General features: G+C 35.7%; 1 protein-coding gene across 3 annotated transcripts in view; it reads right to left on the bottom strand.

Annotated features, from left to right (window-relative positions):
• Nucleotides 1-27,246, bottom strand: part of Fstl5 (follistatin like 5) — a 572,741-nt gene that overhangs the window by 23,768 nt on the left and 521,727 nt on the right. For all 3 annotated transcript variants that reach the window (XM_036190876.1, XM_036190875.1, XM_036190878.1), the window contains one exon: nt 23,653-23,777. In XM_036190876.1, coding sequence (XP_036046769.1) covers nt 23,653-23,777 — 125 coding nt within the window. The remainder of the gene's footprint in view (nt 1-23,652; nt 23,778-27,246) is intronic.

Genomic DNA, 27,246 nt, shown 5'->3' with positions numbered 1-27,246 from the left:
TCATATATATTTATGTGTCTGTTCATAGACTACACATCAGGTTTCTTACAGTGATATGTCCTTTTTACTCATCATTCTTTGAGTATAGAGGCTTTTGAAGTAGGAAAAAGGTAGGGAATACCAGCAAACAAACAAAATACTTGTGAAGGCAGGAGGTCTAGTCTCCTAAGCACCCTCTCAAAATTGAAGTACTTCCTCCAGGGATGGCTCTTTGTCAATAAGGATCAGGTTTACTCACAACTCTGGTCAGCACCTGACCCTTCACCAAGAATGAAACACTCCCAGTCCCTGCTCTCTGAAGGGCTGTCTACTTGGCCCTAGCATGGCAAACATGGTACCAGGAGGACTTTCCCTTTACTCTTCTCTCTTGCTTGCTAAAAACTGTTAGATTACATTCCTAAAACTAGCCCCCTATTTCCTTATCTGGCTACTGATTGATTCCTCAGACTAAACACAAGTTCCAACAATCAAAATTCATTTATTGACAATACTGACTAACTTGTCCAATCAGGACCTATCAGCAAATCCTAACACAGTCTACAGTCTACCCCCCACACACCTCTTTTTCTTTCCTCTCCTTAAAACCTATTCCTCAAAAAAAAAAGAAGAAAGAAAGAAAAAGAGAAAAGAAAAAATTTCTACTGCTTTCTGTCTGCCTTTGCCTGATCTAGAGGCAGTGCCCCTCCCACCTCCCTGCTCCCAGGGTAATACATTTGTTTCTGGTGAGAATTTGGTGTCTGGGTATGTCCTATACTGACTCTGAGGGCTGTCCAACCCCTACATTGGTTCTAGGACTTGGATTAGTTTACAGGACTCTCAATTCTCACACTTTCTGGATCAGCCTATGTCCATTCACTTAATCCAAGGAGGTGATGGATGAGCTTTCCCTTACTACCCATCCTAAACATTCCACAATACATCTGGTTTACTTGGATCTATTGAGCCTTTATAATCACATGAGCAAGGACCTTATAATAAATCAGATCCTGTATCAGTATCCACTGCTGGTTCTTTCTTTGGTGATCTTACCATAACAACTTTGATATTGTATAATTTAGACATTTAATTCTTGATTAATGTTTATAAATTCCTCTTGAGCAAAGTATTGTACATAAAATACTAGGTAGACTGTCTCACTACAGCTGATAAAATGGGCTAGTGAGTAAAGGCATCTGCTGCCAATTCTGCTTGTCTGAATTCCTCTAACCCACATAGTAAAGGGAGAGAGCCAACTCTGTCAAGCTACACCTACACACCTCAGCACATATGCACACACATCAAACAACAAGGACCACAACAACAGCAAAACATACACACATATACAGATATAAGTGAATGAATGTAAAAAAATTACAAAGAAAAGACTGTTCAGGTGCTCTTCTGTGCATTTCGGTGAGTGGAACCCAGACCTCGCACATGCGCAACCAATGCTCACCACTAAGCTACAAAGTCAGAACTCGTCTTTATTAGACAGAGCCTCTAAGCTCCAGATGGTCTTGAATTGGAAATGTAGAACAAGACAGCTTAGAACTCACAATCCTACCTCTATTGCAAAGTGATGGTTACAGGTGGGTGCCGAACACTTATAAGAACACTTAGTATTACTGCTAATGATTGTCCATGGAAGTCCTTGAGATTTCTGACCATGAACATGTAGCTTTTACTCTTGAATTAATCATACATCTAGAGCTATTTATTATTGTTGTTATTTATACTACTTGGGAATGATGGAAAGTAAGGTAAGTTGGGGAAATTCAAAGGGAGAAGGTAGGATTCCTGGGGTTTGATGTATACATGGGAAGCAACAGCAAGTTTCTGAGCATCTAGGTTTCCACAGAAGGCCTTAAAGATGCCTGTCTAACTCGTCATTGCTTTCTTCAAACAGACTGTGTAATAATAACAACAGCAACAACAGACGTGATTTGAGCACCCCTGCAGGACTCCTAAATGTTACTCTTCAAAGTTCCCTGGAGAATTTGTTTTATTTTTCGGAAATAGGTAATAATATAATGTGCCACATTTCTTGCTTAGAAAGAGAGTATGGCAGAAGCCAGAGCACTGCCTGGGAACGGGCTGGTGGTCTGAAAACATTACAGTGCATTACAACCCGATCACAGCTCCACTTATCTATTTGGAAAGGCATTTATATTGCTCTTATTACCTAGTACCTGCTAAAGCTGTTTATGGAAACCACAAGGAAGAAATAATTTTTACGCTCCTTTTAGTTTGCTATAAATTCAGAAACAATTTTGCTTGAACAGCTGATCTGTGAATTAATAATGAGAGACTATAACTTTTTTTCACTACAGTATGTCAAGCACTTCCTTTGTGTTTAAAAATTGATGAGGCTCAAAACTCCATTTCTTTACATGAAACAGATTTCAAAAGCATATTGGGTAATCACCACTTCTCTCATATGGAAAGTTCTTTCCAAGCTCATGTCTTGGCTAGTAAAAATGAAATAAAAACAGCATTCAGCTCAATATAAAATGTGATAATCCTCCTTTAAAGACTTCCAGAAAATGCTGTCTTGAAAAATCATGCCAAGAATTATTTCTAGTAAAAATGCCTCATGCTCTGTCTCAGAAACATTGTCTATCTAAACCAACAGTTTCGAATATTTTTTTTTTAATGAAAATAGATTCTTCTCTCATACAACACATTGTAGCTAGTTTCCTCTCACTCTACTCCTCAGGGCCCCTCCCCTCCACTTTCCCTCTCCCCCAGATCCACTTTCTCTCTGTTTCCTCTTCAGAAAATAAGGGCTCCAAGAGACCAAAGCCAGACAGGGCTAAAAAAAGATACAATAAGATAAGGCAAAATAATAGCAATAAACTTCCCGTGTGTTTGCAGTTCCTCCTGCATCCTTTTATTGTTGCATCCTTAATTTACATTTACTTTCTTCAACTAAGAAGACTTCAATCTTAGTCCTGCTATCCGTTCCATTCACTCTGGGACTGGCGGTAAGCCTTCCCTCACAGGATAACAGGACAGATCCAGGACAGGATTAAACTCTTGTTCTCCTGGGATGCTGATGTCAGCTCTGTGTAGTCACACCAGCAGCTGAGCCAAGCCAATTTGAAGGTTGCCCAAGGCAGTAGACAGGGCTTGACTCCTCCTTGTATTTTATACTGTGTGTCAGTAGATAGAGGTTGAGTAGAAACAAGATTTAAATAAACCTGAAAACCTGTCCAAAATACCCCTAAAGGAAGAACACTTTTTTTTTTTATTTAGAGAAATTTTCAAATTAGTGAACAAATTTGAGGTATTTGGGGGTGGTGTTTTCAGGCAGACTTTGTTCTGCTGGTCTTCCTCTCCAATCTCTAAACACCCTGGTCCTCCTGTTTACCTCTGTACCAAGAGCCCTTGCTCTGCTCTTATGTCACATGTAATTCATTACACTCTATTTTCTTCTTTGTCCTTACTTGACAGCTGCATTTTTCTCTCCCATGGTACCCCTTGAAGTTCGATCACCTATGCCCAACCAAAATCTACACACACACACACACACACACACACACACACACACACACACACACACACACATACACAAATTAAAATGCAGGATCTGTACATGAAGAGAAGGTTATGGTATTTGGCTTTCTCTGTCTGGGCTACTGTGCTTAATATAATAATTCAGTTGCATGCATGTCTCAGAAAATGTCTCAAAATTTCACTTTGTATATGTAACACATTTTAGCAAGAACAATTATTAAAGTAGTGTTACTATAATTGCTTTATCTCATAAATAAATGGTTAATACTTTTCTAAATAGTAAAGTGTTTACTTAGGATATATGTCACTGTATTAAACAACATAATGTTCTAGAAGTAACTAGTCTAAGATGCTTGAAATTTTGAATGTCTGGGATAAAGAAATATTCCCAAAGAAACGGGAGTGAAGTAACTGCTTATAGTTGTAAAGGCAAAGCTTATAGCTCTTCTTCTAAGTTTTGTTAATGATTGGTTTTCAGATTGCTTTATCACTTTCTCAGTTTTCTACATTATTTTTCTTCTTTTTCTGCTTCTATTCTATTTTCTCCTAGGACTCAATTATATTGTTTTGAGATTTTTGCACCTAAGGTGCTAAAATCTAACTTGAGTGTTTACAGAAAGATACTCTGCAAATGAGATTCAATGTTAGGAAGTAAAAATTATAAGAAATTTAATTGAATCTGGAAGTTTTAGAGGCAAACACTAATATCAGAAATAAAGTAGAAATGGGATTATATTTAAATACCAAAAAATGTCATTATATGAATGTCTGTCTGTCCATGTATACCCTAGGTAAACATTAGTTGTGTATGAAAGACATCAGGTACATGGAAACTTGATCTGTGGATTTCTGGTAGAACATCAATGAAATAAGGCAAGAATGGCACCATAGTAAACTGAGCTACATTAGGGATGGCATGGGTCTTTAAAACTTTGTAATGGCACTTATTGTACAGGGGTTCCCATTCCAAAAAACACATGCTCATTCTGAGCATGTGGCTAAGCATGGCAGCTGTGTGCTGCCAAATCACATCCTAAGGAGGAGACAGCTGGATGTTCCTGGCTGAGGCAAGCATGAGACTTCAGAGTTTGCTCTGGAGCTGGAGGACTTTGGAGATTATCTGTTTCAGTCCCTTCATTTTACACATGGATATCTTGAGACCCAGTGAGCTTAAAGGATACACCTGGAGTCATACAGCTCTATCATTGAGGAGCTTGTATTAGATCCTAAGTCCCTAAGTTCTATTCACCCAGGAGTGAGGTGGTCAAGGTGAGAATTTCAAACTTATTGTGGGACATTTTTTTTCAAAAAATCATTTGTTGCCCAGTGAAAATTTAAGATTATTTAGGACTCTTGAAGTTTCTACAAGGAGAGGAGCTGGTAAGTGTGATTGAACTGATACCTTATCTATGCTATGAGCCTATATTGTCTTCTATGTCATACTGTTTGTATCTGTATAGTCTTTAGTACACACAAGGATTAAGTATTAAAATAACAATGCAATATGCATGGTGATTTTAGTTAATAAAGGTTGCTGGCCATTGCACGGCAAGCAAGTTTGTTTTAATATTGCATCCTCACAACCTCAATATCTGAAAACTCAAATACAAAAGCTTAGATAGAAAGTACAATATAGTAAATTCTGCAGTGGCATTAGCATAAGCTTTGACTAAGCACTTAGAGTAAGCATTTAGCTGCTGAAATTGTTTCATCTGTTCTATGTGCAGAAAAAAAGTTGAAAGATACTTTGTAAATGACAGACACATTTTAAAGGTTTTCAACCAAAGGTAACTTTGGTTTGCAGAAATGAGTGATAGTCCTTCAGTGCCAAATTTATTCTGAGTCAACTTCTGTCACCCACCTTCACTCCTCTCCAGGCTGAGATCATTATTCTCTTAGCAGAACTGATTAAAGATAAATAAATTGATGTTTTGGAGTTAAGTAAAATGGAGGACTTTTATTCAAGTTTCTGGGCATGCACTCTCTAATACTTTCTCATGCTCAGTTTCACATTCTGTCCTTCTTCAAAAACTATGATAGGGATGACTGCTCATGCCACATCTCTGAATTTTATAGTATGGATGTGCCTCTTCTCTATGACAACTGCTAGCTACACTTACATGATGCATCTCTATGTAGCTGTATGTTATACTCTTTCCTTGGTCATGAGGAAAGGAGGGACTATCTTAGTTACACATATGTAATTAAGTTTAAGTTCTATATCAAAACCCTCCATCTATGAGTCTAACCCTTTACAGATTTCTTCTGCATGTCAAAAACTGAAACATTTTAGGAACAGAGAGATGACTCCTCTAGAGGGTGTGGTTTGTTTCTTAGCATTCACATGGTGTCTCACAATGGTCTGTAGCTCCAGGTCCAGAGAGTCTGTTGAGCACTTAGGCATACATGTGGTTTACAGACATAAATGCAGGTAAAATACTTCCCTGCACACACAATACTATAGCTTTTAATTGAAATATTTGGACTAGTCAGAATAATCACAATTATTCATTCTCTTTTTTCCCTTTCTTTTTCTTTTTTCTTTTACTTTTTGTTGCTGTTTCCTTTTGGAGTCCTAGGATTAAAACTCAGTGTTGTATGTATGTTAAGCAAGCATTCTAACCCTCCTGTTTACTCAGGCTCCAGCCTTCTTTTGGGTTGTTTCCTTCTATATTATCATCTCTACCTTTCTTCCTCTTGCTCTTTCTAACCCAACTTTCAGTTTTGCTCCTCCTCTTCCTCCTCATCCTTTCCTCCCACCTTTCTTTGTCTTCTTCCTCCATCTTCTCATGCTTTTCCCTGGATATGGACATATGGGCTGGGTGCCTGTATGCCATTCCAAGCCATCTTCAAATCCCAAAATTACCAATTCTAGCTTTCCCAAGAGATATTGACTGCCTCAGTGAGCTCCCAACATATTAACTAATATGGAAAAATTTTTAAAAAAGCTTAAAGATGGCAGAGAAATTAAAATTGCCTGCAAGTAACTCTTTAATATATTTCACTATTTCGTTAAATTCTAGGTTTGTAGTATCTGTCAGGCGATAGGCTGTGTTCTGGGGACAATAATGCAGTGATTAGGATTTTCTTACTAGGATTTTAATATTGTGATAAGGTATATATAAATGAATGACAGGAAGATGTCTCAATGGGTAAAGTCCAACTACTACAAGTTGTCCTCTAATTTTCACAATTACACATGTCCCCCCAAACAAAACAGAACAAAACAATATAACAGTGATAAAAGCCTTTAAATAGCTTGAGATTTGACCCTTTGGTAAATACAGCATCAATGCTGAAAAAATGGAGGCCAGTCCCTCTGACCCACATGATGGAAGCAGATAAATGATTCTTTTGAATTGATTTCTGGCCTCCAAATAATTATAATATATGTGTATGCAGACACACACCATAACTGAAAAAATGTAAAATTAAATACATATAATTAAATGATTCATATAATACTGTCATGGGAACTTATGCATAATTATAGTTCAGCACCAACATGAGGTTTGGAATATGCTTAACAGGTTAAGCTATTGCAGGATAGACATTAGCTAGTCACAATAAGCAAATTCATGGAAGTAGATAATCGGAAGTGAAGGAAATAGTGCCTAGAAGATAAAATAATAGAAATAACTCAAACACAAAATATCTTAATGGTCTTAAACCCATTGAAAGGATTTTTTCCACACCATCCTCTAAATGCCTCCAATTCCAGTTGCCTCTCCCTACACTCCCCACCACATACAGCGAATGCCTCCCACTCTTGTCCCTACCTGTTCCCAGTCCCCAGCAGAATCTATGCTATTTTCCCTTCCCAGGAGTATCCACATATCCACACCAGAACCCTCCTATTTACTGACCTCTTTGGGTTTGTCAGTTGTAGCTTGATTATCATTTACCTTATAGCCTAACTGCCATCATTTACTCAACACTTATTTGAGAGTCACTGATACTATTATAAAACCTTAGCTAATAATCTGATTCTAAATGTGATAAGGAATGATAAAGAAAAGAGAAAGCTTTGTCATATATGTTGGTGAGTTGAGGCCCTGACATCTGGGGATCTTGTGAAAGTGGGAAAATGGATTGGTAGATAGATTGTAGACATTGAAGCAGCAATCACTAAGAAGAGTTGACATTGAGAGAAAAGTGTCACAGTAGGTTGCCAGTTACTGTGTGGAGGCAGATGGTGGCTTAGATAACATGGAAGAAGAAGAGAGAGTGATAAAATTGGTAGGAAAAATTGAGAGTGTCTAAAGTAGATTCTTCTTTCAACTTTCTAAAGAGGTTGGTGAAGGACCAGTATCCTTGAAGGACTGTATGCAAACCCAAGAAAGGTAAATAATTTTACCCCCCATGCTCACAAGCATTCAGGTTGTCTAGAAGCAGCTAAATACTTCTAAAGGTAAGTATGAATAAACAAAAAATGATCCTGATAAATTGAAAAGTGTAGGCTAAGATTTAATTTAAATAGTTGTCTATAAAATAAATAATGTCTTGGCCCTGGAGGAGATAGGAATGGAGGGGAGGGGCTGGGGGGAAGGTGGGGGCGGGACAGGGGAATCCATGGCTGATATGTAAAATTAAAACACAAATATAATAAATAAAATTTGAAAAAATTTTACTCTATAAAATTTAAAAATAAATAAATAAATAAATAAATAAATAATGTTCGCCACCTAAAATCATTCTCTGCCTTTTAGCTGGAATCACCATTTGAGATTATCTCAATTTATCTGCAAAAGGGCAAAAGCATATCAGTACAGTTTTCTCTCTTATGTATATAATGTCCTGGAGAGATAATAACAACTGCCACTCAGGAGCAGGTGAGCATCTCATTATACTAAATCATGAATGATAGAAATGAAAAGCCCACTTATTCCAAATCTTTTATGTGTTGACTTTTAATTTACACCTTTATCTCTGGCTGATGATTTCTTTAGAAGGAAATCTAATTAGCTTCTTAAAGAGCTACAGAATAGAGTGCTTGCCATGCCTCATTATGAAAGTATTTATGAAGGTTTAGGAAACATGAATGCTTACTTTTTTAGTTATATAATTCCTAAATACAAATGAACACAGTATACTTGAATTGGATTAAAGTATATCATTAATGTGTGAAATGGAATTAATTAACTTAATTTTTGTTTAATGATTAAAATTTAAATGCTTTGTTTTTTTTGACTAATTATCATATATGAAATAGTATTGTGAAAGAGACTATGCAAACTTATATAATAGATGGAAAATAAAAGTCTATGAATTCCAGATTTTCCAGATTCTTAAAGTTTATTTGTGGCATCTTTGAAACTTATGCAGGTTTTATGTCTAAATGAGTACAAATATGATGTCCACAGTTGTTTTTTAATACATTGACAACTATAAAGGGTGGTCTTAGGCAAGGTTGAAATAATAAATACTAATTTTTCTTGCCTACAGAGTAAGATAAAGTATAAAAACTGCATATTGTAGACACTACCCAACTGTCACATAAAGTGTACTATAATATATATAGCTTAATTGGACCACTACCATTATCAACTAGTAGTTATTGCACATTAACCATAGGTATACATCAAAATAAAATGATGTATTTAATGACATAATAGGTTCAATGTGCATTCATAAAGCAAAACAAAGCAAAAACCTCCCCACATAATGGAAAATTACCTTGTAAAACACATATCAAAAGAAAATATGGATATGTGTGTTGGTGTGTGTGTATGTGTGAGTGTTTTTCCATGAGAGAGAGAGAGAGAGAGAGAATGCGTGGGTGTGGGTGAGCCAGGTAGGGCTGTCATTTCCAGGTTCACAACAGAGTCATTTAGAAGACACTCTCTGAGTTCCAACCAGAGTATAGACTTCTGTTTTATAGACCCATCATTTAGCCACCATATAATACTGAGTGAATTATTTAATTTCTTTGAAAGTTTAGTCCCTATTTTATGAAATGAGAATAGTACGGGGGCTTTGAAAATAAAGACCAAAACCACAAAGGGTAAAAGTTTGCATTGCAGATTACCTTACAACACCAAATAATTGGGATATATGCCACCTGCTCTTCACAAAGACCTGAAGATGACTTACCTTTATACATGTGAACAAAGACAGAACAGTATATACACACATTATGATTTGAAGCAAACTAAAACTTGAAGAATTTTATTTCTCAAAAATCAAGTCATTTAGGTACCAATTGATAGCCAATGTTAGCTGTCTGTGAATGAAGAGTTGTCTAGCTCCTGGATGGAAACATTTTCTGGGATTCAGAATAAAGATGAGTTGTTTCTGTCCTCAGAAACATCAAACTTTTGCAGAGGGAAGTAGTGCCAACCCCCACAGGTGGATCATTCCAGCCATAGGAAACTGAAAGATAATTTGACAGTCACTTAACAATGCCATGCCCACTATTTATTGTTTCTGTATGTGTGGAAAAGAGAATGTTCATAATGTTCCACACCAATGACATACTATGTTGGGCATAGAAAGAGTTTCTAATGAACATCTACCATACTGCCAACATGGTTATTCTCACAGAAATACACACATGCCTCAGAACCTTCTTGATTTCATTTTACATTCATTTATCCTGAGTGCCTAATGAGAATAATATCACATATCTGTATTTGTCAATCCTGATTTTTTCCCTCATACCCACAGAATATCTCAAACAACCTTGTTCTCCAGCTGAATGAGGTTCCATCTTATTCCCTCATGGCATTCTGAGTTTCTGATGAACATTTACCACCCTGCCAAGATGGGTACTCTCATCAAAACACAAGTATGCCTCAGGACCTTCTAGATATCACATCTCAGTGATTATTTTAGAGATTCGTGTTTTTGACACATTTTCTTTTCAGCCTCAAGGAAACAAAGGTCTCCATCAAAACTATATTTCAACTCACTAATGGCTTTCTACCTCAAAGGCTCTGAGGTGAATTACTGTAGGATTGGTGTATAGTTTAGACCAGTGGATATATTGTGCCATGCAGAAGTAACTGTGAGTGACAACTTTTGCATTTTCAGTGCCCAATGGCACTCTGGTTAAACTGAGTGCTATGTTTTGGGAGTGTTTAAACATTTACATTCCTAATCCTCATTAATTAATATGTATGTGTTTGTTATTTGATAACTTCACTTTTGATATCAAGACAAATAATCTAGTCATTGTCAGAATTCTCCCATGTCATCATTGTTACACAGCTTCCATCTAATACCAATATTAAACTCGTAATTAAACTTAACAAATGAACAAGGTTCCTCATGCTTTATAGATTTGCTCTTGTTGCTGCTGCTGATCATAGAGCCTGGGGCCTTACACTTGCCCAGGAGCTCCTACCTCTGAGCTTGAGCCTCAAATGTCTTACATAAATTAAGTGACAAATGTTTTCAATGTCAATTACTGAGGGAATTTCCTTCATTGTCTTACAATTTGATATATTTCACTTTATGAAAACAAATTGCACATTTTGCAGAAATATTAGCCATAAGCTGGTGGAGTTACTGTCTTACTTATAAAACTAATCTATCATTTTTTTTTTATTTTTATACACTGGGTTGATATCAAATAAAAACTGAGAAACCAGTGAAATATTCACTCCAGTATATATTGCTTTGAACAAGGAAAAAAAAACTTCACAGAGAAAATAGCTCCTAAGGAATTTTTCGAATTGCATGAAAGACATAAATCTCAAACAAGTAACCCAGAATATTTATAATGAAATCAACCTAAGTTTTAAAAAAGAAATATTCTCTAAGGCTTAGAAACCTATATAATATCCCCAGTATTCAAGATTTTGTTCAATCACAAGTTTCTGTCAAACTCTAAATGAAATAAAAAATTTGCCTCTGAGGAAAGTCCACATAGGTTTCTTCTTAGTGTTATTGAACAAAGTGGACATGACATTTGAGACACCCCTGTAGACAAAGCCAGGTCAGTTCTGCCATCCAGGAGAATTTGACCTTGCTTAATTTTCACATGCAACAGAATTATCATTGAGGCTTTTGGATAACGTAAGTAAAAGTTGGGATATTTGTGAAAATGCTATTTGAAAGTGAAATAAATCATAAACACACCCCAAAAGCCACCTTTGCAAAAGGGCAGACCACATAAAGTGTTCAGGTATGTGCCACCACGTGTTGGCTTCCATTCTTCCTGCCAGTCTCCTCCTCTTCCTTCAGCAGGACAGGAACTCCTTTCAGTCAGGGCTTCCCTGATCCCTGATCCACTGTTTCCCCCAAATAAACACTTCATAGTTTTAATTGTCATTTTGTTGCCCTGATAGAATGTGCTTCCTAATTTTCTAGCAGAAATTGGAAAAACAGTTGTGGATTTTTAAAAGCCATATAGATCAGGGACACAGACAGAGGAAAAAAAAAAAACAGTGGCTTCATGGACATTGGTTATAGTTTATAATAATTTAAAAGACACTAAGAAAAGTTGCAGAGATAGCAAGTCTCTATGCATGGTGTTACTCGAGTTAAATCCAGTGACCCAAATATGTTCAGCACTGACTGGTGCCCTACAGTGTTGCACAGATAATTCCTGCTGGCAATTCCCTTCCCTTTTTGGTACTTAAAGCCACAGAGAAATGCTCAGTAGATTAACACTGCATTTAAGCCCACCGTACTTCTTCCTTTCCTAAAAATCGCTGTGCTAGCCGGATGTTCAGAAAAATAATTTTTCAATAAAAATATACTTAGTGTTAATTACCATAACCACTGTGGGAGATACTATAATGAACAATTCATTAGCATAATTATTAGTGACATATTGTATGCCAGGAACTGTGCAAAGATTTTGCACATAGCAATGTCTCGTGCATGCTTTAGACAAAAGAGAACCACGTTTAGACTTCACTTTTTAAATAATAAAAATACTAAATCCAAATGTTTTTTTAAAGAGAATCTGTCAACTCACAGGCAGCAAATTTGATTTTAGGATACAGTCAATTGTACTTGAATTTGTTTCTGGAGTGACATAACCACAGCACATTTTCTTAACAACTTACAACGTTGTATCTGATATATCTTCGACAGAAGACCCAGGCTCTGTGTTAGATAACTATCAGCACATCTCAGATGGCCTCCTCCTCCTGGTCTGAACTACCATAGCAAACATGCAAAAGTATTGTTGCAACATAGAGACTTCTTGGGTCACATGTATACCAGTAAATGTTGAGAAGCATTGCTGACGCTTGAATAAATTTAGGAAAAATATACATATTTGTCTTAAATTTTTTTTAAAAAAAATCTGTATGAGTTTTTTGCCTTCATGAGTGTCTATGTATTATATGTGTGCATTGCCCACAGAGACTAGAAAAGGGTATTAGATCCACTGGAACTGGAGATGCTGATGGTTTTGAGTCAGTATGCAGATGCTGGGAATACAATCTGGGCCCTCTGGAAAAGCAGACATCACTCTTATACACTGAGTCGTATGTTCAAGCCCTGTCTAAATATCCTTCATAGACAACTTTTTCTTAAATTCTGTAAGAATAGTTCTGAGAAGATTACACCCACAGGCTTACAACTAAATTAAATGCTTAAAATATTATTTCAGTCAGATGCCCTATGAATCATTTTTACAGCTTCAAATTACAAAAATGACTATCTATGTAATCAATATCATTCTTTCAGTGACCATCTCTGACTTTGTCTTATACTCATTTTGAATTTATAGAAAAATCCAACATACCTTCGAGAGATCAGGGATACAAGAGACATACCTAAACATAATAAAAGCAATACACAGCAAGCCAATTGCCAACATTAAATTAAATAGAGAGAAACTCAAAGCAATTGCACTACAATCAGGAACAAGACAAGGTTATCCACTGGCTCCATACCTATTCAATATAGTACCTGAGGTTCTAACTAGAACAATAAGTCAACTAAAGGAAATCAAGAGGATACAAATTGGAAAGGAAGGAGCCAAAGTACCATATTTTCACAGATGATATGATAGTATACATAAACAACCCAAAAAAACTCTACCAGAGATCTCCTACAGATGATAAACACCTTTAATCAATGACTTTTCACAAAATTAAAATTAAATCAGTAGCTCTCCTATATACAAATGATAAATGGACTGATAAAAAGAAATCAGGGAATCAACACGCTTTACAATAGCCTCAAATAATATAAACTATCTTGGTGTAACTCTAACCAAGAAAGTGAAAACCTGAATGAAAAGAACTTCAAGTCCATGAAGAAAGAAACTGAAGAGAGAGAAACATCTCCCACACTCATGGATTGGTAGGATTAACATAGTAAAAATGGCAGTCTTACAAAAAACCATCTACAGATTCAACGCAATCCACAATAAAATCTCAACACAATTTCACAGACCATGCTAAACAAAAAACTCAGGATAGCTAAAACAATTCTGTACAATAAAAGAACTTCCTTAGATATTACCATCTCCTGTGACCAGATCAGTACCCGGCCCAATTATCATCAGAGGAGCCATCTAGCAACTGATGGAGGCAGATGCAGAGAGGAACAGTCAAACATTAGTCAGAGTTCGGGAATCCTATGGAGGAAGACTAGAAAGGAATGTAGGTGCCAGAGGGGTCAATGATACCACAAGAAAATTCACAGAATCAACTAACCTTGGCTCATAGGGGTTCACAGAGACTGAAAGGACAACCAGGGAGCCTGCATGGAATTGACCTAGACACTCTGTACTTCTGTTACAGTTGTGCAGTTTGGTCACCTTGTGGAACTTCTAACAGTGAAAACGGACTGTCGCCAATTCTTCTACAGGCTTTTGGGGCCCTACTCCCCATACTAGGTCTCTTTGCCCAACCTTAAGCATGGGGAAGTCTTACTGCAACTTGATATGCCATGGTTATTGATTCTCATGGGAGACCTGCCCTTTCTTGGATGGAGATAGGAGAAGAGGAGATTTCAGGGATGGGAATGGGGGACAGAGGAGAGGGACTGGAAGGGGAGGATGGGGATAGGGTGAGGCTGGGATGTAAAATAAAACAATGAGTTAACAAAAAGGTCTCTTCAGGTTTTCTGAAGTATGCAACATGGACACTACAAGTTCATAACCAAAGTTTTCAAGATTCATTAATAAAATATTCTATGTGTCCACTTTACCCAAGAAACATAAAATTGTGAAATACTAATTTCTGTTCTGTGATGAATCTATAAAAATGAACTTGTGATGAGAATATCTGACTTGCACATGACTGTCAACAAAATAAACAAGATTTATTTTTGCAAAAATAAATATAAATAAATAAATAAAACATAGTTGTCAGATCTGCAATGTAGAGTTCTTATAAAATGCACAATATCAGTGCTCTGATCTAACCAGCATTCCTGCAGCATTACTCTATTTAGGGTTTGTTAAATGCTAGCACTTAGAGTCCTCTCGTGATACCTGAATTAAACATTTTCTTTACAACTTACATTTGCAAGATTTATTTACATCTCCATATTTGAATATAACTCTCATTTTAAATTATTTTTTCTGTTTTTATTTTATTGAAAAGAGGTTTTTTTGTTTTTTGTTTTTTTTTTAAGACAGGGTTTCTCTGTGCAGCTTTGCACCTTTCCTGGAACTCACTCTGTAGTCCAGGCTGGCCTCGAACTCACAGAGATATGCCTGCCTCTGACTCCAGAGTGCTGGGATTAAAGACATGCACCACCACTGAATTTTTTTTTATGCAATATATTCAGATTACAGTTTCCTTTCTCTCAACTCCTCTATGTTCCTCCCCAACCTCTGTCCCATTCAGACCCACACCCATTCTGTCTCTCATTAGAGAATAAATAAGCATCTAAAGAATAATTTTAAAATTAATACAATAATCATAATAAGAAAAAAAAGAACAAATAAAATAGTCAAAGAAAAAGCACAAGAAACACATATAGACTCAGAAACACATGCTAGCACACTCAGGAATCCTGTAAAAACACAAAACAGGAAGCCATGATGTGTACACAAAGGACCTATTATGTTTAAAAACATGTCCTGATGAAACATTAGGAGACAGAGGCCCTCCAAAGCGACACCGAGTTCCTTCGTGTTGGGCATTTATCTCTGGGCTTGGGGGCTGCCTCTAAAGGTGGTTTTCTTCCCCAGTCAAACCTTGGAAAAAACTGATTTTTCATTTGGGAGTGGTTATCAATGGTTAATTGTAGCCAGAAGCTTCTTGGTTAGGGTTAGGCTTGTTTCACTTTCTCCATTCAACAACAACAGTGAAGTCCCTCAGAAAAGATTAATTAGAAATTCATTAAAGAAGTTGCTGGCTGCTTACTTCAACCATTTAGGGGACTAGGCATTGTTTTGTTTTAAACAAGACTAAAGTAGAATTGAGAGAATCCTGGGATTACAGGGAAAAAACCAGGGCTTTGTAACTCAAGAAGTAATGAAAACAACAAACTGACTCCTCTCTCTCTCTCTCTCTTGTATGTGTGTGTGTGTGTGTGTGTGTGTGTGTGTGTGTGTGTGTGTGCATGCGCACGCCTGTCTGTCTTTCACACATACAAACATGCACAAATGCACGTGCACAAACACACAGAATTTGTCTTAAGTGTTCAGATGCAGCAGCAGCACTGTACTAGAGAAGGTTTAAAGTCCTGTTAAAAATAGACAAGGCAGACTGGAATCAGAGATCAAACCCTAAAGGAGAATATGCTTCTTTCTTCAGAAATAAGATGTCACTGCTATTCAAAACAATATGGAAGCTTCTAGAAAAGTCTACTAGTTCTGGTTATTATGCCTGTAGGACTCAAAATAAAAGTATCCCAGAAATGCTTGCACATTATTTTTTATTGCTATAGAAATCATATTAAGTAAAATGTCTAAACAGCCTAAGAGTCCATCACCTGATTAGTGAATAAAGAAAATGTGAAGGGCAGGGTGGGAGTGGCACACGCCTTTAATCCCAGCATTCTGGAAGCAGAGCCAGGTGGATCTCTGTGAGTTCAAGGCCAGCCTGGTCTACAGAGGGAGTTCCAGCACAGGCACCAAAACTATACTAAGAAACCCTGTCTCGAAAAAAAAAAAAAAAAAAAAAAAACAGAAAAAAAGGAAAGAAAATGTGAAATCTATACAACCAAAATTTTCAGCCACAGAGAAAAACAAAACAATGAATTTTTTCAAGAAAAAATTAACAGTTATATCAAATGAAATAAATCAAAACAGGAAAATGTCACATTTTCTCTCATAATGTAGTCTCTGGATGTGTGTGTGTGTGTGTGTGTGTGTGTGTGTGTGTGTGTGTGTGTCCATTTGTGTGAATCTGTGCATGTGTTTATGTGGTTTATGTGTCCATATGTTTATGTATGTGTGTGGGGAAGTAAGTTATAAAGTTAGAAAAGAATGCAGGAAGAGAAGGAAGTGATTTTAAGTGGTGGTGGAGACAGTAATTATTTTGGTGAGAAAGGGATCAAGTAAGAGAGAATGAGTGGACTGAGGAGTCAGCACAAGCACATTAGAATAACAATAACTGGGAAACATGTATGAAATGCACATAGGAAACTCATTGTTTAGTATGCTAAATTAAGAAGTTAATTTTACAAGTAAGTAAGATGAAGTTATCCAGTATTTTCAAATTCCAAACTTTGGATACACATATGCACAAAGACCCAAATAAACTATTGGAAGATCTGCCAAGAATAACTTGCAGAAGTATGTTTGTGTATACATGTGTGTACCTTGTTTATTAAACAATTTATAAATCCTCTTGGCCTTTGGGGTATGGTGATCCCACTGATAGGCCCTATCAAATTACAGCTGATTTCAATTTGAGCTTTGGAAATGGAATAAAGAAGTATCTGAAATGATAAGTTCTCAAATATTCATTTTGAGAGTGTACAGAGTTTGGTAGCTTGGTATATTCAGACACATTTTGTTAATTGTTCTTATCTTATTTCTCTATATGAGTTGATTAGCTTGTAAGTATGAATGAAATAAGAATATTGTTGCACCAATTATCAATGAGAAATAATTTTGCATTCCTTTTTGTCCTTCTGTTTTTTTCTTTTTGATTTTGTTGTTAATTTGTTTCTTTCTTTGTTTTTGAAACACAGTTTCACTAAATGGCCCTGGTTGGCCTGAAAAGCTTTTAAACCAGGCTAGCCTTGAACTTACAGAGATCCACTTGCTTTTATCTCTAAAATGCTGGAATTAAAGGCTACACTACCACCATTTGAATTGTTACCTATCATCAGGAGATTGCAATTTCATTCAATGCTCTTGAACAGCATATAGTCTCCATTCCTTTTGTGAGAAGGTTTCAAATGCAAGCTGACAATTTTAGTGGCAACATTGTGCCTCCACACACCTGGCCTGTCTCTGACAAGAATGGGGATATACTGATCTATGTCTCGCCATACATATACACTCATATATGCATATCTCTCTCAATATATAATTTTGCTTCAACATATTTCATAAAAATGAAGGAGAATGATGTACTTTAACTTTCACAGAATGTTTATTTTCCCTGCAGGAGAAATATTTTTTCCTTGGAGGAGTTTTAAGGAAACATATATCAAACCCAATGTCTTCTTAACCATTTTTTTGCTATAATTTATAACAGGAAAAGTGCACTGTAGACACTCTCAGACAGCAGGAAAGTGTCTCTTGCTTCTCACTTTAGGTGGTTGCTGTGTCAGCTGCTATGAAGTCCTGGCAATGGGCTTGGCTAGGGCTATGACCCATCTGAGACTTCACAGGTCTTTAGTGTCTTACTGCCTGATTGTGCTCTAAACATTCCTATGTACACTCATAGCACACAAAATCACAAAGGAATGCCTACCTACTAGCCTTGTTCTTTCCAAACTGAAGGGCCAAACAGTCTAAGAAATTCAGTCCAGAACAGCATCATACTGGAATAGAGTGGGAAATGGGGGGAAATTTGAGAAAAACCTTTCTTCTTGAGCTACACTGTGTTCTTGCTTGCTATATTTAGCAGGTCTTGTTCAGAGCAATATCAGCACGTAGAAATTAAATTTTCAGTATTCTGTGTTAATGTGTTTGTGTTTTTTAAAAATCTTTTTGGTAAAATTTGCAGCTGTGATCATTGATCAAAGAAAGAAACCTATCATGGGCACATGCACATTAAAACATGCGTGAAGAAAGAGTTGAGAAAGAGAGGAGATTAGTAATGTTGCTTCTCTCACTCAATCCAAACATTTTTACTGTCCTATAATTTCTATGAATGTCATGTGTCACCTGACATCAGCATATTCAGCCTCATAGGATTAAAATTTCTACTGGAACTCTAATATGGAGAACTAAAAGAAGAGAAGGGATGACTGAAATGAACACAGATGTGTGTGTGTGTGTGTGTGTGTGTGTGTGTGTGTGTGTGTAATACAAATCACATGGAATCTATATCTAAAAACTATTATTACAGTCAGTGATAAGTAATTTTTGTTGGCCATAGCATTTGACCCAAGTATTAATTATGCCCTTGCAACTGAGAATATACATTTAAAAATTAGGATAGGTTTAATTATGTGTATATGAATATTTGCCTACATGCCTATCTTTGCACCACATTCTTATCTTCTTCCTTCAGTAATCAGAACAGGGTGTCAGACCCCTGAAACGGAGTTACAAATGGCAATAAGCCAAATTGAGGGTATTGAATATACAAACTGAGTCTTTTGCAAGAACAGCAAATGCTCTTAGCAGCTGAGCCATCTCTAGTATCTTAGCAGGTATGATGCTATGATTGTCTTTCCAATGCAATTCATTCAAGCCTTCCATTTTTTGCATTTGTTATAGATCACACTGTCTGGCCTTATTGGGAGCCTTCACTAAATTTTGATAACACTTTCTCTGGTCACCTCTGCTTTCATCTAGCTAACTTTAATTCCTTCACTACTGGACACATGTTGGAAAGTGTTTTTGAAAACATTTATATTTTGAAAAGTGTTATGCAAATAGCATAATCATCTATTTCTACTCTTATCCCACTCCTCTGCTTTTCTTCTACCTGTCAGTTCTCCTTTCCTCTAATTCCAGACATTTGCAAAAAATATAATATCATAATGAGGTTGGTACAACTATGTTTCCTTTATGTATATTCTAGTAGCACATGTTTGAGAAGCTGCAGTGTTTACACATTTCAGCTAGAAATTGACTTGTGGTGTTCCTCCTAGAAGTAATACCACAATAAACCAGTTGATTATATAAAATATACATTCATGATATTTTATTGCTTGGGGTTTAAAACAATGTTAAAATATTATCTGAAAAAAAAATGTTTTAAATTGATTTCTGATTTCTTGACAACTAATGATTGAAAACAAATTATACCAAGTATTTCATGCAATTTCCATACCATAAGAAACTAAATGTGGTATAAATATCAAATTATACAAGTATATGTGTATATAAAATAATTCAAATTTAATTTGACAATATGGTCATATAATAACTTCTTTGCATACAAATTATAAGGGAAATAATGAACTAATTTTCTAATACTTATAGACCACATTTTGTTTAAAATTGTTGGAAGTTCATTTCAGTCTTTATTACATTAAGTAAACACAATTGATTCCTATAAAATTATATCCTTTCATTTTTATAATATCTCCTTCAATTATATCTATCTATATTTTTATGTCAAAGGTAAACTTTAAAAATTTTTTTTAAATTTATACTTCTCAAGCCTTTGCAAAATATATTACTTTGAGGATTTATAAGCTCTTTAACTTTTAAGCTTTATTCAATTTATTAATATGCTGAAAAGTTTAAGGCTTTTAAAAGAAATGCATGCCATTTTAACTCATTCAAAATTTTTCTTGGAAGTTAGAGACTAACTAAATCATCTTAAAATTTGACTTATTGAAGATAATGTTTATCAGAAATTATCTATGTACTTTCAATAGCTCATCAGGTTGTAGAGGAACATCAGAATTTGGAGCATACTACATGCTCTTGTACCCTACAGAAAACTGAATCAAGTGAAACGTCTTAAGAAAAGAAAAGGTGTAGGCACAAGCTTGGTCCTCTAACCAGATTCACAAAAGTTTAAGGAAACTATGACAAAGATCAAATGTTGTTGTATGGCACTGCTAATCCTTGCTGGCCCAAGCTGAGGGCTCACATAGGCTCCTGATCACTCTAGAGAGGAGTAAGGAGATTAGTAAGACAAAAAAGGAGTATTTTGTCTAAGAATTACTTAATCTGTTGGATAATGACGAATGGCAGAATCAAACACAGGCCGTATTATCCTTGTGAGTGCACAGAGTTCTTTGAGGAGCTGGGGAAAAGGGTACCTGGCCCTTATTTTCACAAAACCTGACCATAAACAATTTTCTCATAAAAGTCAAATTCCTAAAACAGTCCAGGAACAGCCTGAGGATTTCAAAAATTTTTGATGTGTTCAAATAAACTCTCCAAACTTTGTGAAGTTTAATAACTTTTTAAATAATGTTGATAAAATTTAGAACAATATATGACATTATTAAGGTATTTTTGTCATATACATATAAAGTCCATAATATGATATATTGTATATGCACACTATATATGTTTTTGAATCTCAAGGTAATTATTCAAGCATATACACACACATAAATAGTTATGTACATATGTATGTCAAACTTGTGTGTATGTGTTTCAGTATATAAAACTAAAGGGATAAAATATAAAAATACGCATGCATAATGAAGTCTTTTTTAATTCAAACAAACAATTATATCCACTTTGGTATTTTAAATTCTTTCTACTTGACCTACCTTAGAGACAAGAATAAAGAAGCCTGAAGATTATAGTTACAAAAACAAAAAAGATGATGAAGAAATGTGGCAGGGATAAATATGTAAATGAAGCCAGACCAAAAAATATGTAGATGTTTAGCATAATTGAAAAAACAAAACAAAGCAGTTTACTTGTATTGACTGTGAATCGTCCAGGCAGCTATCACTGGACAAGGTATTACTAGAGCACCATTTCAATCTTTGGAAGGAAATGAATTGGATGCTGCCATACATTGACAATGGTGTTGCTAGTGAAACAGGAGTTAACTCTCCATAATCAGAACAGCAAAAGGTCATGGGATACTTATAAACTGGTCACATGAATTTGACAAGAAAGAAACTAGCAGCCAATGTAGGAAACTATCAACATCTACCAGGATGATGACTGGCAAGGACAGACAGTGATGTAGGGACCAGTGGGTGAGCTAACACTAGCAGCTAACAAAGCAAGTGAAAGATGAACAGGGGAAGGGAGGCTTCCATCCCCCTAACTGAGTGCATGTGCAGCCCATGATCATCTCTTAGATTGGGCCACAAGGGCATGCCCAGCGAGCAAGACCCTATATAGACTGGGCCCAAGGCATTCATGGACAATAACTCCCACAGCCTAAATGCCCTTAGTCTTTATCCAGTTTCAGCCATAAATCCTATGAAAAGTACTCAGAAAAGAAGCTCAACATGGTATCTCTTTTCTTGAGACTCTTGGGAGTTTCTGTCATTGTTCTCCATTGCCACACAATCCATGTGTCCTGGATGTTATGTGGCCAGTTATGTTAGACATGAAAAACCCAGTACGTCTGAAAGACAGCTCTTCCCCAAGTCAAACCACACAAAATGTGACACTTTCCTTCTTCCCTTGAGAAACATAAATTAAGTATCCATCATTTTTGACACTAAGAATATAATATCCTGACTCTGGCCCAGGTATGTTCCAGACATTAAGATATCAATTATATGAAGTGAGGATGATGTAATCTGGGAATAAAGCAGATTAATGGGATGCCAGGTCAGGGGAAGAAAGCCAGTATTCATCAAATGCATATTATGTGTCAGGCCCTCTGCCTGAAGATGTGGAAGTATCTTTGAAATATAAAAGTGAAGAAGTACTGTCAAATTAGGAATATAGAGTTCACAGAAATCCAGTCCCAACACATTTATACAGATGGGAAATTCATATGATAATTTACTCCACAAAATTGGTAGAACAAATCATTTTTACTAGCAAGGTGTTTCAAGTGTCGAATAAATTCTAGTTGTTTTAAATAAACAGTATATAAATAACAATTTAATTTGGAAAACAAATACAACATTTTTATTGTTGTTCTTGATCATCATTATTGCAGTAATTGTGAGAATTATTTTGAGCTGAAATATAGGAAATTTGATGATCACTCCCGTTTATTAAAATTTGGTTCTATGTGGAGATAGGATTGTTATGGTTAATGTTTACTATCCATTACTTTAATTGCTTATAGAGCACAGTTTAGACATTCATTTATGTCAATATACAGCCCTAAAGTAATACAAATGCTAAGAAATTAAAATATCACCAACAATAACTTTAACACCATTTCAATAATACATAGCAATGAAATAAAATCATGTCTTTGTCTGTAGACAATATTTGGTTGTTTTTCAAATTGTCATTGGCTCTCATATCCAGCTATGTAGAAATCATTCGAAGCCTAAAACCACATAATTTTCTGACAACATGTCAACTATATTCAGTAACCAAAAATGGCACAATATAGGCTGATGCAAATGCTGTCTGCACATGTAAGCATTTTAACTACTGCTGTGAAGTCTTATGCACATACCACTCTGTGAGTTAATGTTACCTTCATACCTTGTAAATAATCAGAGGGAGAGAAAAAAGCACCCCTTTAGAAAGATCATGCTTCAAACATTCTATATGATCTTATTATACTTCCTAATAGAATTTCATATTAATCTCACCAAGAACCAAAACTGTTACGGTATAATCAAATACACCAAACAGACATCTGAATCTGTGGCTCTTCCTCATGTCACATTCAAAAGCACATTCTCTCTATTTGAGAATTAATTCAACAGAATCATTTCATTTTTTTCAGGAAATATGAACATTTTATAACATTCTAGGAAAAATCCTTAATAAGAATTCAGAAAAGTGTCTGAATTAAATTGATACAAACAACAAAATACACTTTTGTCATTAGAAGTTTGTTCATTAGACATGAAAAAAAGTCATTTTGGTAAGCTCACCAATGATACTGATAAATCACATCAAACAGACATGAGAAGCCAAAAATCATACGTGAATATTCTTTGTGTTTGTTTTATAAATAAACTCCTTCTTGATTTTATGTGTATTTTATTAAGATTAGAGAAAAGCTTTAAAAACAGACCATTCATCTTAGCACTTACCTCATATGGGTGATAATAAGTGTTGTGGTGGGAATAAAAAAATCATCCACTCGGTCAAACTGTTTCCCCACTGGCTGTGTGTGGATGGTGTGGTGTGGCACATTCCCACTGGCCAGGGTTATCACCTATACACAACACACCAGATTTAGACCAAAGCATTATGGACTATGAGGATCAATTTTATTCAAGATAAATATATTTGTATCATAAACCCTATATTCCTTCTGAGAGTTGGTATCTTAGTAGCAAAGTATGATGTGTAATATGTAGCTAATTTTTGACAAGAAAACTTCTTTCTACAAAGAAGTCTTGCAGCACATGATTTTTGCACAAGTCAGACAACTTCGGATTTAACATTCTCAGAACACATCTGATCGTGAAGACATACAGGATTGTAAATATACATATGCAGACCGTGCATTGTGGAAGCTATGAAAATAGGAAAGCAGACAAACATAGAGCAACACAAAAGAATTACTATGATGTAATTTCTTCTATAGAGCGGAGATAGTGATATGGCCATGAAAACAAAAATAAAGCATAGCATCACCTTAACTTTTGAAAATCTTGAACTCAATGAAATTTTATTTTAAAAACTTTTATTCATTTTTGAAATTTATTTATTTGTGTGTGTGTGTATGTGTGTAGGTGTGTGCTCATATTCATATATGTGTGCAATGCCACAAATACGAAAATCAGAGGACAATCTTCAGGAGGCAATTCTACATAAAATATGGTTTTATTTAAAATACTTTATTCCTCATATTTTACAATGTATCAAGTTCTGGAAGTCCCCTTTTTTCTGTCCTGTACCTTCTCAGTGTTGAAAGACACGATTACTTGATTAAAATTTTGTTGAAATAACGAGTATGCAGGGGGTGGGATAGTGGCTCGGCAAGTGAATATGCTCACTGCCCAGCCTGATGGCTTATTCTACATTCGAAATCATAGTCCTCACCAACTGTGAAACTAGAACACACTCTCATCACGACTTTTAGAATAGCAACTTTTACGTTTTATAAGGCATCAGTATCATTTTAAATGTAAAATCAACTACAATACAATTGAGACTCTGTGGAGAATCACTAATTAGTATGATAGCTCATGGGATTTCTTAATAGTAAAAATTACAGAAAACTAATAATTTTTCCAAATATCTCTAGAAAATACATAGCTTAAAATTCTAGCTTGAAACTATAAAATGGAAATATATGTAGGGTTTTCTATTATTGAGAAACTGCTGTTGCACCTTCCTGAGCAGATGGGTTATAAAATGCAATGTGCTGGAATAAAGACTTCTCAGCCTTTAGAGTCCAGGGCCTGGCTTTCACCAGTTGTCACTGTGATTGACATAACACAGAAACCAAACACCGCAGTGAGGCCCTGCCCACAGCTTTATTATGAATTGAGTTTCTCAAAATTCCTACTTTCACATGTCTAAAATTCTATTTCCTTTGTAGATGTATCATGATAATCCTATTGGGTGATAAATTCCCATGATTATTGAACATTTCTGCAGAGTTGTGGTTTTCTTAGCAATGGGAACTAGCAAGCCACTCAAGGAACTGTGGTCTGATATGTGGGCTTAGGAGCTTTTAGTGGTGAATTGATCCCAAAACAATAGTCAAGATCTCACGGGAGCCAAGATGTAACATTCCAAGCTCTGACTGTCTGTCTGTCTGTCTATTTATCTATCTATCTACCTATCTATCTATCTATCTATCTATCCATCTACCCACTTATCATCTATCTATCTACCTACCTATCTACCCATCCATCTATCACTTATCACCTATCTTTCCATCTTTCCAGCTATCTAGCATCATCTATCTTTACACACACACACAGACACACACACACATTATATATATATATATATATATATATATATATATATATATATATATATATATATATAATCTTTTGGAATCTTGGAATCTACCTATGCTCTATCCTCTGATAGAAAATCTTACTTTCTGCCTTTTAGTTCATATTTTCAGATATAATCTAATGTCTACTTAGACATTTGTTTTAAAATCACTGTTTTATTACTTAAAGGTTTTATTAGGTTTTGCAGAGGAAAAAAAGAAGTCATTTTTAGATGATTAAACAATATAGATAAAATTACTTAGGATGTCTATAAAGTCTTTGAGAGGGTAATCCTGTATAATGTTAAAGGGTTTATCTAAAAAAATTCTGTGAATATTACAACACTTGTTATTTTAATCCATCTGAGTAGCTTGAACCAAAGGAGAATTGAAGTAATTGATTTTAAAATAGACACAAACAGCAGCAACAAAAAATAGTATATTAAAAACATATGCTGTCATTTTTAAAAGAAAATAAAGTATTTAAGCTTGTAAAAACATACCTTAATCTTTAAAAAAATCCATTGAATTTTACACATCAGCCATGGGTTGCCCTGTCCTCCCCGCTTCCACCCCCATGAGGGTGGGAGCGGGGGCAGGAGTGGGGAGGACAGGGGATCCCATGGCTGATTTGTAAAATTAAAACACAAATATAATTTTAAAAAAAGAATCTGAGAAAAAAAACAATTAAAATAACAGCATTAAAATGTTTTAGATTTTTGTGTATATAGGTGTTTTGCCAGCATGCATGTACATCTTCCAAGTGACCAAGAAAGCCAGAAGAGGGAATCAGATTCCCTGAGATTGAAGTCACAGATGATTCTGAATGGCCATGCTGGTGCTGGGAATATAACATATATCCTCTGGCAGAAAAGTCAGAGCTATTAACCATCCCAGAAATATATCGTTTTATAGTCACCCATGTTGCCTTGCTTTGCCTTGCCAAGATTAGACTTAAATACCAAATCTCCAATAATTGGGATGACTTCCTTGTCTGGACATATGTCGCTTTTGTAATCTTCCACTGTGAAGAGTAGTGGTGTTACTCAGCCTCCCTCACTGTGGCAAGCAGAGAGATTTTGCTGGGCTTAATGAGATATGGCCAAAGTGAGCATGAATTCTAGTCCAAATGTTAAGTCCCCTTGAGTTTTGACTCTTGTCTTCTGAAAGTGCTGCGCTGTGCAGATATCTGGTTGAGGTCACAAAGAGGAGATGCAAGTATTCTAAGGGTACCACTGCCTTTTGATGGATCTGGAAATGAGCCAGTGGGGACAGCGGGGACTGGAGCCACATTGACAAATATAAATCTCACTTACAAACAGCTGAAATGGCTAGTTCACAAAGGTAGATTGCTACTTTAGCTTAAGTCAAGTTATTCATAGTTTTTAAACATGAAGTTATGGAATGACTTGAGCTGTAAAATAGGTAACTGTTATAATATACTCTGTTCCTGACATTGGAAATGTCTCTCATTTCTAAATATAAAGTGAACGTCTTTATCATAGATAATTAAAATAATTCATCTCAAGAGCTCTAGTATTGGAATAAAATATTACAGTACTGAAAATCCTCAGAAACATTTAAAACATTATTAATGACAACTAATTGGGAATCAAAATACTACATCTTACCTACCTTACTGAAATTTCTGAGAAGTTTGATGCCTTAGGGGTCTGCATTAGTGGCACACTCCAGATCGTACTGTGCCCACAGGCAGTGGGAGGAA

This window comes from Onychomys torridus, chromosome 6, assembly GCF_903995425.1.
Source record: "Onychomys torridus chromosome 6, mOncTor1.1, whole genome shotgun sequence".
NCBI lineage: Eukaryota > Metazoa > Chordata > Mammalia > Rodentia > Cricetidae > Onychomys > Onychomys torridus.
The sequence above is the reverse complement of the archived record's forward strand: the minus strand, read 5'-3'. Positions and strand labels throughout refer to the sequence as shown.